The sequence below is a fragment of the Panicum virgatum genome, chromosome 2N (genome assembly GCF_016808335.1).
Source record: "Panicum virgatum strain AP13 chromosome 2N, P.virgatum_v5, whole genome shotgun sequence".
NCBI classification, from domain to species: Eukaryota; Viridiplantae; Streptophyta; class Magnoliopsida; order Poales; family Poaceae; genus Panicum; species Panicum virgatum.
In genome coordinates, this window is record NC_053146.1 from 39207447 (window position 1) to 39220622 (window position 13176).

Consider the following 13176-nt stretch of genomic DNA (forward strand, 5'->3'; position numbering starts at 1 on the left):
GGATAAACCCATAGACATTGCATATTTATGTCCAAAAGTAATTTTTTTCTCACCCACCCACGCATACCCCTCTACCGCGCGCACCTACCTCAGTTGCAGGGCCTGCTCGGTCAGCGCGGGCGTTCCATCAACGATGCCTCCTTGCGCTCCATCACTGCTTGTGCTTCCTCTTCCATTATCGTAGAATAGTCCGGCATAGCCTGTCAGGTCTTACCTCTCGCCATCTCGCGTACTCAAGCCTATGGCCCAGCTCCGCGGTACGGCCCATCCGAGGCCCCCCTCGAACCCGCTGAGCAACCACTGCTTCGCTCGAGACCTCCCCGCTGAGGCCCTCGATAGCGCACCACATCTCCGCCTCACTCGAGGGTAGCGGACCTATCCTCGGAGAGCAGGCCAACTCCGCCTCAGCCGAGCCCTCTGCAGGGCCTCGGCTCAGGGGGAAACTCCGCCTCGCTCGAGGCTACCCCTCGGCAGTTGGAACTAGCAACCCATCTGCTCATCGGCCCGTCTGACAGGAGCATTAACTGCCAACCACTCCACCGAGGAGTGCGGAGTCAGGCGGCGTCAGGCCACCATGCCGCACAGCGGCTGTGACCGGAGCCCCGTCCGCCAACTCCGGTCACTGTTCCGTCATGCCCGGCACTGTTGTGACCCTGTGGGAACCTGCGATACCCTATGCAGACATGCCCGGCACTGTTCTCGCCACTGTGCTGCCTACTCCTCGTAATTTCTCCTCTGCAGAACCCTCGACGGGTGTGGGCGTAACCCTCGGACGGGGTACAGATCTTGACCGGAGCAAGATCCTCGCCAACAGGACCCTCGGCACGCCGCCACGCCATGCCTGGAGGACGGTACCCTCCACAGCGACCACCACGACGCCCACAGGAGCCACAAGGACGCCGGCGCGATCTCTGCGAGATCAAGACGTCACCTAGGACAACTTCCATGACCGGCGCCATACCCCACAGCGCACTTCCAACAGTAGCAAGCCACTGCACACCCCCGATTCAGGGAGAAGACGACGACTTCCGCGATCTCCCCGTACATGTACTCCATCCCTCCTTGTGTCTATAAAAGGAGGAGGCGGGCTCTCTCCCAGGAGGGAATAAGATCTCATCTCGCCCTCCATCCCCATCGGTTCACCAGCACACAACCCGCTCACACAACCAACTCCTCTAGCTTCACTCATTCACTCTCCTGATATTGGCACTTGCCTCAATCACTTAGCAGAGACTTGGGAGCTTCCCTCCCTTTCTCGCCTTGCTTGTACCCCCTACTACGGGCACTCCGGTGCAAGATAGTACAGTACACTCGCACACCCCTTGCTGGACGTACGACCCTGTGGCCAGAACCAGGATAAAACCGTGCATTACTGTGTTGTCTCTTGCATCAACCATCTAGGGTTAGGGACCACGCAGCATAATCACTAGTTGGCGCCGGGCCGCCGGGTCTGGACACCGACAGTTGGCGCGTCAGGTAAGGGAGCGCTGCGTGACTTTTGTCTTCGTTCCCTCTTTCTTTTTCCTAGATGGCAGACGGGACACGCCCACACCCGACGGGCACGGTGCTTCGGTTCGGGAGTCTTGACTTCGTGGCTACCGGCAACGGCTGTGACATGGAGCTACTCCCGCCCGAAGCCAACCCCGACACACCGACACCACCGCCCCGACGCAGGAGTCGCTCGGGCCGGCGCGCGCGGCAAGCGCGCATGGAGCGGCGCAGAGCGGCTCGCCTCAGCTCCGCCACGCGGGTCGAGGCTGGCATGTCGCAACCTGGCGCCGTGGTGGAGGACGTCACCACTTCGTCACCACCGATCGCAGCGACGGTGCCCCCCGAGGATGGCGTGGCTGAGCCGCCGCCCCTTCCCTCCGGGACGCACAACCCCGCTGCGACCCACGCTTCACCCGTTAGCACCAACGTGACTGCGCACGAGAATCTGCTGGGTCATCGCCTCATCTCTATCTGCAACCTCGTCACGCCGCCACCTGACAGCTCGTACCCAGACTCCGTGGATGAGGGGTACGTCTTCGTGCGCGAACATGTCGCCCAGGACTTCTCCGGGACCCGCGATCGCGAAGCACTCCTGTCGTTTCAAGCTGCGGCGGACTACTGCTTCTCCTGCTCCGACGACTCCAGTGAGGAGGATTAGGACCTCACTCGAGAGTTCTTCATGGTCGGGCTGGCGGAACAAGGAGACAACGCGGCGAACGACGCGGCAGACCCACCGATGAACTTACCAGTTGAGCCACCAGCGAATCCCGCTGCGCCCAGAGCAGCCACTCCAATGAACCATGCCTAGAACTGATACTTGGAATATTTAGTAGCTATGTCGCTTCTATCCTTAAAATTCCAAGCTATTTGTATGTAGTTTGTACTTGTATTTCAAGTTTCCCGAAATAATAAAGAGTATGCGTTACTTATTTATTTTTTGGGCATCTTCCGAACCCTCGGAGGCTCGGATGCGCATGAACACTGAGGTAGACTCGGCTTTATCCTCGGCAAAGCCAAGCCTCCCTCTAGGGCTACTACGGGGGTAACGCTCGAACGTCCCCAAAAAATGCCACCGTTTTTCGAAAAAATTTCGTATCTAAGATTCTTGTATTCTTAGAAAAATGGATGCGGGCCATAAGCCACTACGGTACGGGGCCGGCCGAGCTGCGAGACCGCCTACGCCTCCGGGATACAGCATCCCCACTCACCACCCTATGCCTAAGTCGCTTATGAATGTGAAATTCCTCGCAGAAGTTTACCTAAGTCGCATACGAAAACACAAAAATGTAGTAAAGAAAACAGTGCGCATGAACGCACAAGGCCTCGAGCGGCCACACTGTCAATTTACATTAATCTATTTTCTCGTATAGAAACATGTTAAGGTAAATTTCAATTCCTATTACATGGGCTCCACGGCCCAAGTCTTCCTACAGGTCTCCTTCTCCGTCGCATACACCCCTGGCGGCGTCATCTTCAGTGTCGGAGAGGAGCACAACGACGACGCGTCGAATGTTTGGAATATACAGCAGCTATGTTGCTTCTATCCTTAAAATTCCAAGCTATTTGTACATAGTTTGTACTTGTATTTCAGGTTTCCCGAAATAATAAAGAGTATGTGTTAATTATTTATTTTTTGGGAATCTTCCGAACCCTCGGGGGCTCGGATGCGCATGAACACTGAGTTAGGCTCGGCTTCACCCTCGGCAAAGCCAAGCTTCTCTCGGGGGCTACTACGGGGGGAACCACCGAACGTCCCCAAAAAACATCAACGTTTTTTTGAAAAATTTCCGTATCTAAGTTTCTCGTATACTTAGAAAGGTGGATGCAAGGTGTAAGCAACTATGGAACGGGATCGGCCGAGCCACGGGACCGCCTACGCCTCCGGTATATGGCATTCCCACTCACCTCCCTACGCCTAAATCGCTCACGAACACAAACTTTCTCGCAGAGACCTACCTAAGACGCATATGAGAACACAGAAACAGAGTAAAGAAAACGCCTGCACGAAATGCACAAGGCCTCGAGCGGCCACACTGTCAATTTACACCATCCAGTTTTCTCGCACAAAAACATGGTTAAGGCAAAATACTAATTTATTTACATGGGCTCCACGGCCCAGACTTCCTACAGGCCTCCTTCTGCGTTGCGCGCTTCCTCGGCTGTGTTGTCTTCGGCGTCAGGAAGGAGGTCACCCTCGAGCAGCTCGGACAAGGCTACGGCAACTCCCTCGACGGTGGCGTCGACCTGCTCCATGGCGGCCAGTGCGTCGTCTCCCTAGGCGCCAGGCACAACGACATATCCCGCCGCCACCTGCTCGAGATTTATGACGTAGTGCGTCGACGCCATGGCGAGGGTCCTTTGAACGCCGAGGCGGAAGGTGCTCCTGAGGCGCTCGGCCACCCGACCGCCCAGGGAACGCAGGCGACTGGCCACCGAGCTGCCGGATGAGCCTCCCTCCCCCCTCGAGTTCCTGGCACACGGCCACGGCAGTCCTCTCCAGGTCCTCATGTTCAACCTGCGCTGACATGAGCGCGACCTGGACGGCTTCCTTCGCCGCGGTCTCATCTGCCATCGCATTCCTCAGCGCTGAACAAGAAAATGAAGATAAGGTTCGGCAAACTAAGAATCAACTTAAGCGAAACCTCACATACTTATTGTGACACCCCGGCATACAGATAGTACAGAAGGATTTGAGAATCTCTCATACGAGGCAGAAGAGTTATGCTATAGTTCTTTTTCTCGGGTTTATGTATCATCTATCCGGAGTTAGCAGCAGTGATGCATGGGCAGTTTTGTCTAAGTAAGATAGAACTTTAAATAGTTTGGTTTTTCTCTCCTCCTTGACCTTACTTGTGCTTCCTTTTGTCCCAGCTCAGATGTCAGCAGAACAAAATAGCCTTGGAGGTAGTGCAAGGGGTGATGGTGTTCATGCCACAGTTTCCGTGAAGCAGCCGACAACGATACCAGATCAGCCCTCGCAAACAACATACCACCCGAAGAATGGTGAGAAAGCTTGCCCGTGTTGTCAAGTCTATGGCGTTCCTTGTCGTCAAGTTCGTGCGACTGAAGATGAAGCCACAACTAGGAGGAACCAGAGGTTGTTCTCCAGTACAAAGAGGAAGAGTTCTCAGCAAGAGCAGCTAGCAGAGGATTCCCTTTTCCTCGACAGTCCATCGGTCGAAGAGCTACAGACCATCCAGAAGAGAAAGGATCCTAAGTGCTCTAGAGATACACAGGCTGAGAATCAAACTCTCCATGATTATGTTGATGGGTTGACTATCACTATGAATGTGATTCAGCCACGCGGTCGCAAGGAGTCCAAAGAGCAAGCAGCAGAAATGATGCAAGATGTGATGCTAAGTTCACATGAAGGTCAACCAAGTAGCGCCATTCACCACCACCGCATGTGCTACCAATGCGGGCAAAAAGGTCATTATGCCAAAAGTTGTCCACAGAAGCACCTTTCACCAGCTCCACGGCAGGCAGGACAGCAGGGGCGCCCAGCCCAACCCAGAGCGCCACGACAGGGGAAGGTGAACCATGTGACGGCCGAGTCAGCGGCCGAGTCTCCGAACGTGGTTATTGGTACGTCCATGGTCAACTCATATCCAGCTACGGTGTTGTTCGATACTGGTGCTACGCATTCCTTTATTGCACAGTCTTTTGTCGAGCACCATGGTATTCGTACTAACACATTAAAGAAGTGCATGTTAGTATCTTTACCTGGAGGACAATTGAGGTCTCATATCTCCTGCCCCAGAGTCATTGTTTCCATAGGGAGAGTAAAGTCAGTACAAATCTGATGGTGATAGACACCAAGGGTATTGATGTGATTCTGGGAATGGATACTCTTGCCAAGTGGGGAGTCAGAGTTGATTGTGCTCAGCGGTCAGTTCACTTGTTAGCATCTAATGGCCAAGAAGTGACAGTCAGTGCTACAGAGCCTTCTAGTTTTCTTCATCAGATGGAGGCTAGACCCACGGATGGTATTCGTGTGGTGTCTGAATTCCCGGACGTCTTTCCGGAAGACTTGCCAGAAGAAGGAAGAGGAGTTGATGAAGACATATCCTAGTCTCTTTGCTAGCCAGCCTAGAATCTCGGGACGAGATTCCTGTAAGGGGGTAGGATCTGTAACACCCTAATTCAAATTTCAGTATTTAATAATAAATTTAATTGGCTTCATTTAAATTTCTAAGGATTATTGTGTTAGTCTTGCATTTAATCTAATTTTTGTTCCTCAAGTAATTAAAATTTTGTCTAAGGATATAACCCGTCGTCCACAGACAGCGCTTCCCTTTCCCCACGCCCGCAGGGACTGGCCAGTGGGTTCGGGCGTGGGGAAAGGGAAGCGCTGTCTGTGGACGACGGGTAAGTGGGCCTGGATCGGAGAACGGGGGCACGCGTCCGCGTGAGGAAGCGAACGCTGCGGCTACCAGGTGGGACCACCGGGTCAGAGGGGTGTGCGTGCGGGCGTCTGCTGGCGTGTGCGGAGCGAGACGCCGACAGTTGGGGCTGCTCGGTCAGACAGTAAAGGTGCGTGCGCGGCCGCCTGGCGTGTGGGCCAGGGGTTCGACTGTGTCCGGGGCGCGGGTCACCAGCGTTGACTCGCGGCGGCGAGTTCGACAGGATTTTGCGAACTCGGCCACCTAGGGCTCTACTGGGTCGGGATTCGGGTGATTCAGCACCGGGGAAACACGCGGAGTCCACCAGGACCGAGTGCGTGGGTTCGCTGCGGCCGGAGAAAGGGGTAGGCGGCACGGTGGTGTCGGGCTCACCGGCGCAGCGGCGTTCCACCTACTGGGTCAAGCTACTCGCTCCGATTTATAGTCCAAAACGAAAGGCAAGGGAAGGCGAAGCTCACCGGGGCTTGGATTTCAAGTAGGGAGGCCGTGCAGGGCGCTGACGTCGTGGTCCGGCGGCGGGGTCGACGCTGCTCACGCGGAGGATGTTGTTGCAGGTGTCGGGGTCGGCGGCTGCGGGCTCGGAGAAGTCCCGGGGCACGGTCCGGAGCTGCTGTACGGCTCTGGGGACACGGAGGTGCGGCAGGGTGGCTGGTCCACGACGGCGCGGAGCTCGGCTCCGGCGCAGAGGATTCGGCGGCACTAGTAGGGTTTGAGGGCGGCGCTGCAGATGGGATTCCGGGGAGGGGTCGCGGACTATGCTCAAATAGGGCCGGGAGCGATCCTCGGCGTGCGGCCAGCGGAAATCACGGCACGCGCGGAGTCACGCAACCGACTCCCGGACGGATCCGAAATTGGTGCGGGGCGCCCGGTGTCCGTGTTGCGTGCGCAAGGAGCGGAGGCGGGCGGTCCTGCGGTGGGTCTCTTGACCGAGCGGCTCGGGCAGGACGGTCCACAGGGCAGCGGGCGAGCGCGGCGGAAACGAAACAGAGGAGCATGCGCGAAGATTGCGGTCGGAGGAAAGGGAAGGAACTGACCGGTGGGTCCGGCAGGTCGGAGGGGGAACCCGCGTGACGCGGGCTGGAGAGCGAGTGGGCCGGTGCGGAGAAGTGGGCCGCGGGGAGGGAAAGGCGCTGGGCTGCCGTGTCCCGCGGGCTGGGCTGGGGGAGGGAGGTCGCGGCTGGGCCCGGGGAAAAGGGCTCTGGCCTGTGGTTTGCTGGGCTGAATGGAAGAGGTGGGCCGCAATGGAGGTTTATGGGCCGAACTGGGTTTGGGCTGGAAACTGGATTGGGCTGCCGGTGTTGGGTTAGGTTTGGTTTGGGTTTGAGTTTGTAATTTTGGTTTCTAATTCCTATTTCCTATTTCAAACTAACTCAACCAAATCTATTTGAATTCAACAACCTTATGCACACAAGCAAATAAAATAAATGCTCCAGCATGATGCAACAACAAAATTTAACCTTAGACAAAATTTTAATTACTTGAGGAACAAAAATTAGATTAAATGCAAGACTAACACAATAATTCTTAGAAATTTAAATGAAGCCAATTAAATTTAATATTAAATATTGAAATTTGAATTAGGGTGTTACACTTACCTTCGATGCATTCTTGTGCTTGCGCCAGCTGAGCCCGCGCGGCATCCGCCTGCTCCTGGAGCGCGGACAAGGAGGCCTCCCTCTCCCTGAGGGTGGCCTCTGCGTCACGAACGGCCACCTCCTGCGCAGCGAGGACGATGTCCTTCTGCACAAGGGTCTCGGTGAGCGTCGCGACAGTCGCCTCCTTGCCCTGGAGTTCGGCCTCCTTCACATCCAGCGCCGCCGCATTCTGCCTTAGCTCGGCCGCTTGCACCTCGACCTCCCGGGCCTTATGCTCGGCCGTGGCTCTCTACATGTCACGCTCGCGGCGGGCTTGGGCGAGCTCCTCCTGTCGCACATGGCCCCGCTCCTCCAGCTCGTCCACCTGGGCGTTGACTTCGCCTATCTGTATAAGCAGACGGGCGTTCTCCTCCTCGAGCCAGTACGCCCTAGTGAACTGATGGGCCAGCTCTTTGCTCTTTTCACGCGACATTAGCTTCAGCTGCTGCAAGTGGAAAGGCGTGAGCTAAAAACCAAGAAAACACAAAGGAGCGAGTTGCAGGACAACACTTATGTTGCCACACTGAAGATGGAACCCTCGGTGGATATCCAGGGCGAACGCGAGGGCGCGCTCAATGTCGCCGTTGGCGTGATCATAGCCCTCCCAGGCCTCGATCTCTGTCCGCTTGTTGCGGTCGAAGGCCGGGGGGATCCCAGGCTTGACCATCGCCCAAGTCCCCTCGCGCACGGGCCTCCTGGGCCGCTAGGTGTCGGCGCCACCCTCGGCTGCAGTGGTAGCAGTGGCAATGGTGACCTCCCAGGGGCTCCCCGCCGGCATCTCTATCACCGCTGGCGCCCCGCCCCTGGCGTCGACTTCGCTGGTGACGCTGTCGCCGGCATTTCCTCCACCAGCACCTCCACCACGGGTGTCATCTGCACCGTCGCCGCCGCCGCGGCACCCTCATCCCCGGCCCCCGCGGGCTCAGGGATGAGGACCTCCCCCTCTGCTTGGCTGGCGGGGTGTTCCGGCGCATCCCCGCCAGTCTCTCCTCCATCTCCCGGCCGGGTGACGTCATCTGCATCGCCTCGGCTGGCATCATCCCCGGCTCCCGGCCGGGCGGCGTCTTCTGTGTCGCCTCGGCCGGTTTTGTCTTCAGCATCCGGCAGAGCAGCACTCTCTGTGCTGCCTCGGCCGGCCTCCCCCTCGGCATCCGCCAGTGCGGCCGCTGCTGTGCCGCTCTGGCCGGCGTCGCTCCCGCCCTCCTGCGCTCGGGCCTGCTGGGCCGACTGGGCCCCCCGAGCCATCGCCTCCCGGAGCGCCGCGGCAGCCGCCTCTAGCGTCTAGGACCCTCCGGTCGGGGGTTGCGATGCTGAATGCGGCATTGCACTTGCCCCGGACTTGAGGGCCTTGGATGGCGCAAGAGGGATCGCCTCCCGAGTAGCGGCTTTGCGGCTAGACCAAGCGGAGGAGAACGACAAATCAGCAGGGACCGGAGAGTCGAACAAACAAACGCGAAAGATGGAATCAAAATTGTGTACCTCGATAGGGAGCTCAGCCTGCGCTTGCCCGTGCCGCTCCTCTAGGCTCACAGCACGCTACCACTTCCCGACGACTGGCCTAAGGGCGTCGCCCCTCGACCGGCTTGTGCCCTCGGTGCTGTCCGCCCGAGGGTCTCCGCACTCACCTTGGATGTTCGGCCGCCCGCCGATGTCGCGGACGCAGACGTCCTCCCGCCCGTCGCCGCTGCTGGTGCGGGTGTTATCCTACCCGTTGGCGCGGGAGATCCCCTGCCCGCCGCCGGCGCGGGCGACCACCGCCCCGCCGCCGGCATGGGCGACCTCCGATCCGCCCTCGTCACAGGCGCCTTCTCCAGCGTCGTCGGTGCGAGCCTTCTCTCGCCCGGCGCCGGCGCCGAGGACTCGACGCCGGCCGTCACCACCTCGAAGTTATCGGACTCCGAGAAATCCACCACGGCAGATGAGGAGTCTTCCTCCTTGGTGGACTCGGGCGTGGTCAGCGGGGAGAGGCCGTCCTTCTCCCGTTTGATGCACTCCTTCTCGTGGGCTTCCTCCTCTCCCTCTTCCTGCGGGCGGTCGCCTTCGCCTTGTCCTTCCTCTTCTTGTCCGCCTGCGCGCGCAGGGGGTTTGCCTCGCAGACCTCATGAAGTGGAGGTTTGGAGATGTACCCGGAACGGGTTAGCCCCTGCGAGCGCAACAGGAAGAAGGAAGGGGAAGGAGAAAATAGCACAAAACCAATAACAACGATCGAATCCAAACTCACCAGACTGAGGTACCCCTCCTCGGGGCGCATCTTGATCTCCCAGAGATCTGCGGGGTCGGAGGGGAAGTTTGCTACTGTGCTCTTCACCCTCTGGGCGGCGGCTTCGCGGGAGAGCGCCCTCGTCGCCATCCGCGAACCCTCAACTACGGCCTCGGGTGTCAGCTTTAAGATCGCCAGCCTCCTCTCCATAAGGGGGAGCACCCTCTGCCGGTAGAAATTTGCAATGACGGCAGCCGCCGTCAACCCCTTCTTCGCTAGACGCCTTAGCGCGTTGGTGAACACCGAAAGCTTGGCCTATTGCTCGGAGGGCGACACCCCCCAACCCCATATGTCCAGCTTCTCCAGCGGGATCTTGCCGGTGAATGCCGGAAGACGGCCGTCGTCGTTGCACAGGTAGAACCACCCTCTGCTCCACCCAACATTGTTCATTGTCATCTTGCAGGGGATGTACAGGTCCCTCATGTTCTCGCGCACTTGAAGCGTGAGGCCACCAATGTGGGCGGCCCTCCTCGGCCCTTGCTGGGGGCGGTTGGTGAAGAGCTCCCCACGGAACAGGTGCTGCCACAGCTCCCAGTGCGCCTCCACCCCCAAGTAGACCTCGCAGACGGCGACGAACACTGCCACCTGCGAGATGGAGTTGGGGGCAAAGTTGTGCAGCTCTACCATGTAGTGATAGCAGAGCACGCGGACGAATCGACCGGCGGGGATGCCAAATCCCCGCTCGTGTAGCTGCACAAGGCTCACGACGTAGCCGCTCGGAGGCTTCGGCTTTCTCTCCTCTGCCGTCGGGGTGATCCACACCGGCCGCGATGGGTCGGTGTTCGGCGCTAAGAGCCCCTTGGCGACCAGAGACTCTAGAACCGCCACTCGGCGGTGGACCTTCCCCATGGTGCCAGATCGGCTAGCTGCGCCATCTCTTCGACTAAGGAAGGATGGGGAAAGACTTCAGCGGGGGAAAGGTGCGCTCGCTTCTCCTCTTCTTCCTCCTCCTCTCGCTTCTTGGCTCTGTGCTCTGATGCATGGGAGGCGGAGAAAACAGGGGAGGCAAAGGCAATGGCAAGGTGAGCCGAACCGACTCCCCCTCTCTTTATTTTATCACTGTGGCGGGCGAATTCCCCGCAGCAGCCCCGGATTCACCACGTTAAATGCGGTAGGTTCCGCGGTCGCCGACAGCTGGGCCCCATGCCCATAACCCCCCAACGCGTGCGTGTAGCAATCATCGCGGTGCAGTAACCAATGCGGAGCAGCGGCACTGTAGCGCCATCCCATCGGCCAGTCGCCGCCCACGCCACTTCGCCTACCCGAGGCTGTCGCCTGAAAATGCGTGCCTGCACCGCACGTGCCGGGCCACGTCACCCACGACCAGCGGGACACCAGCGCACGACCCACGACTCCGCGCCATTTGCGGACTGTGACAGAATATTCCCTCCAGGTTCGAAGGAACTATATTCCAAGGAGTTACTGATTAGGGGTTCGAAGGCTGGCCCATCGAGGGTTCGACAGATGTCCCAGATCATCAGAGTCAGGGACTGCATGGGCGTGCTGTACAAGCTGCCCTCGATTGCGAAGTTTGAGACGCCCTATGCAGTGTTCAAGGCCGGCCGAGGGTGCTTAGCAAGGGGATCCCATCGAGGGAGAGCATCGAGCCCTCGGACCCTATCGAATGGGTCCGAGCCCCGCCTAGCGAACCCTCGCGGGCGCTTTACGTGACGTGTCTACGGACCGCGAGCCGACCCTCATCGAACGGGGCACAGACGTCCACTTGAACTACCCGCTAACAGCTCACCGAAGCATCCATACCTCGCGGCCCGGGCATGGGTAGCATGGTTTGCTTCACCCCTCCTCCCTGCGAAAGGGCGACGAGGGCCGTAACACAAAGATGAGGCTTCCCCTGAATGCCTTCACAAAGGCCGGGGCTCGGGGGCTCCTCGCACGCTGCGGCCAAGCCCGCACCCTCGAATAAATTGGCAATCGCTCGATTGTGAAATCCCACGAGTCAAGCAAACCCCCTCATAATTAACGAGCCGTGTGGGTTGACCGTCAAAAGTCAAGAGGCCACCTCATCAGCACCGAGGAACGCCGAGGCCGGCTGAAACTAACGCTGAGTGATTACCTCACCCAATTGATCACACAAAATGCAGCGTCTATAGCCCTTGGACGAGTGCTAGCACTCCACCAAGGCCTCGGCGGGTACACCTGCGGGTGCGCTGACGCGCCCCCACGGAGGAAACTTCACACATTCGAGGGACTAAATACCAACAGTCAGCATCCGAGTCACCGCTCTTAGGGGTCAAGCCTCTACAGGACTAATACTCATCCCTACAAAGGCTCGGGGGCTACTGTCAGGTACCACAATTAGGGGCACCCTAGCCCAGGGACTAAACCGCCCTCAAAACACAAGACACACTCAGACAACCAGGCCCACAGTGCCTACCACCTTGCCGGACTCTACAGTCACACTGGGCCAAAGCAAACAGTCTTCCTCCGATCCGAAGGAAAAGAAGGACTACTCGACGGTGATCTTGGAGAGGAAGAAGCCACCAATGATGACAACTTGTCGTCGCTCTGCACCCGGATACCATGGAGTTCCTCTAACTCCTCCACAACACTCAGATCCTCTCCAAGTCCCAAAGAGGCCCAATCCTCACTCAAACCTACGGCCCAGCTCCGCGGTACAGCCCATCCGAGGCCCCCTCGAACCCGCAGAGCAACCTCCGCTTCGCTCGAGGCCTCCCCGCCAAGGCCCTCGACAGCGCACAACATCTCCGCCTCGCTCGAGGGTAGCAGACCTACCCTCAGAGAGCAGGCCAACTCCGCCTCAGCCGAGCCCTCCGCAGGGCCTCGGCTCAGGGGGAAACTCCGCCTCGCTCGAGGCTACCCCTCGGTAGTTGGAACTAGCAACCCATCTGCTCACCGGCCTATCTGACAGGAGCATTAACTGCCAACCACTCCACCGACGAGTGCGGAGTCAGGCGGTGTCAGGCCACCATGCCACATAGTGGCTGTGACCAGAGTCCCGTCCACCAACTCTGGTCACTGTTCCACCATCCCCGGCACTGTTGCGACCCTGTGGGAACCTGCGATACCCTGTGCAGATGTGCCCGGCACTGTTCTCGCCACTGTGCTGCCTACTCCTCATACTTTCTCCTCTGCAGAACCCTTGACGGGTGTGGGTGTAACCCTCGAACGGGGTACGGATCTTGACTGGAGCAAGACCCTCGCCAACAGGACCCTCGGCATGCCGCCACGCCACGCATGGAGGATAGTACCCTCCACAGCGACCACCACAATGCCCATAGGAGCCACAAGGACGTCGGCGCGATCTCTGCGATATCAGGACGTCGCCCCAGGACAACTGCCATGACCGGTGCCATACCCCACAGTGCACTTCCAACAGTAGCAAACCACTACACACCCCCGATTCGGG

General features: G+C 58.5%; 2 protein-coding genes across 2 annotated transcripts; both read right to left on the reverse strand.

The window, feature by feature from the left end:
- Window positions 1-8311: 8311 nt before the first annotated feature.
- On the reverse strand, window positions 8312-8773 carry LOC120662594 (myristoylated alanine-rich C-kinase substrate-like). The gene has a single exon (XM_039941710.1). The coding sequence runs from the start codon at window positions 8771-8773 to the stop codon at window positions 8312-8314; it is 462 nt and encodes a 153-aa protein (XP_039797644.1).
- Window positions 8774-9054: 281 nt separating this feature from the next.
- On the reverse strand, window positions 9055-9878 carry LOC120662595 (translation initiation factor IF-2-like). Its single transcript, XM_039941711.1, has 2 exons — window positions 9755-9878; window positions 9055-9596 (listed from the first exon to the last, which is right to left on the reverse strand). Exons 1-2 carry the CDS (start codon window positions 9876-9878, stop codon window positions 9055-9057), a joined length of 666 nt encoding a protein of 221 aa, XP_039797645.1.
- Between the last annotated feature and the right edge of the window lie 3298 nt (window positions 9879-13176).

Excerpts from the sequence above, each read along its gene's own strand:
- LOC120662594 (XM_039941710.1), bottom strand. The coding sequence starts at position 8,773 with ATGGCTCGGGGGGCCCAGTCGGCCCAGCAGGCCCGAGCGCAGGAGGGC.
- LOC120662595 (XM_039941711.1), bottom strand. The coding sequence starts at position 9,878 with ATGGCGACGAGGGCGCTCTCCCGCGAAGCCGCCGCCCAGAGGGTGAAG. Across the intron at positions 9,597-9,754 it reads CCCCGAGGAGGGGTACCTCA|GCGGACAAGAAGAGGAAGGA; the intron begins GTCTGGTGAGTT and ends CTGCGCGCGCAG.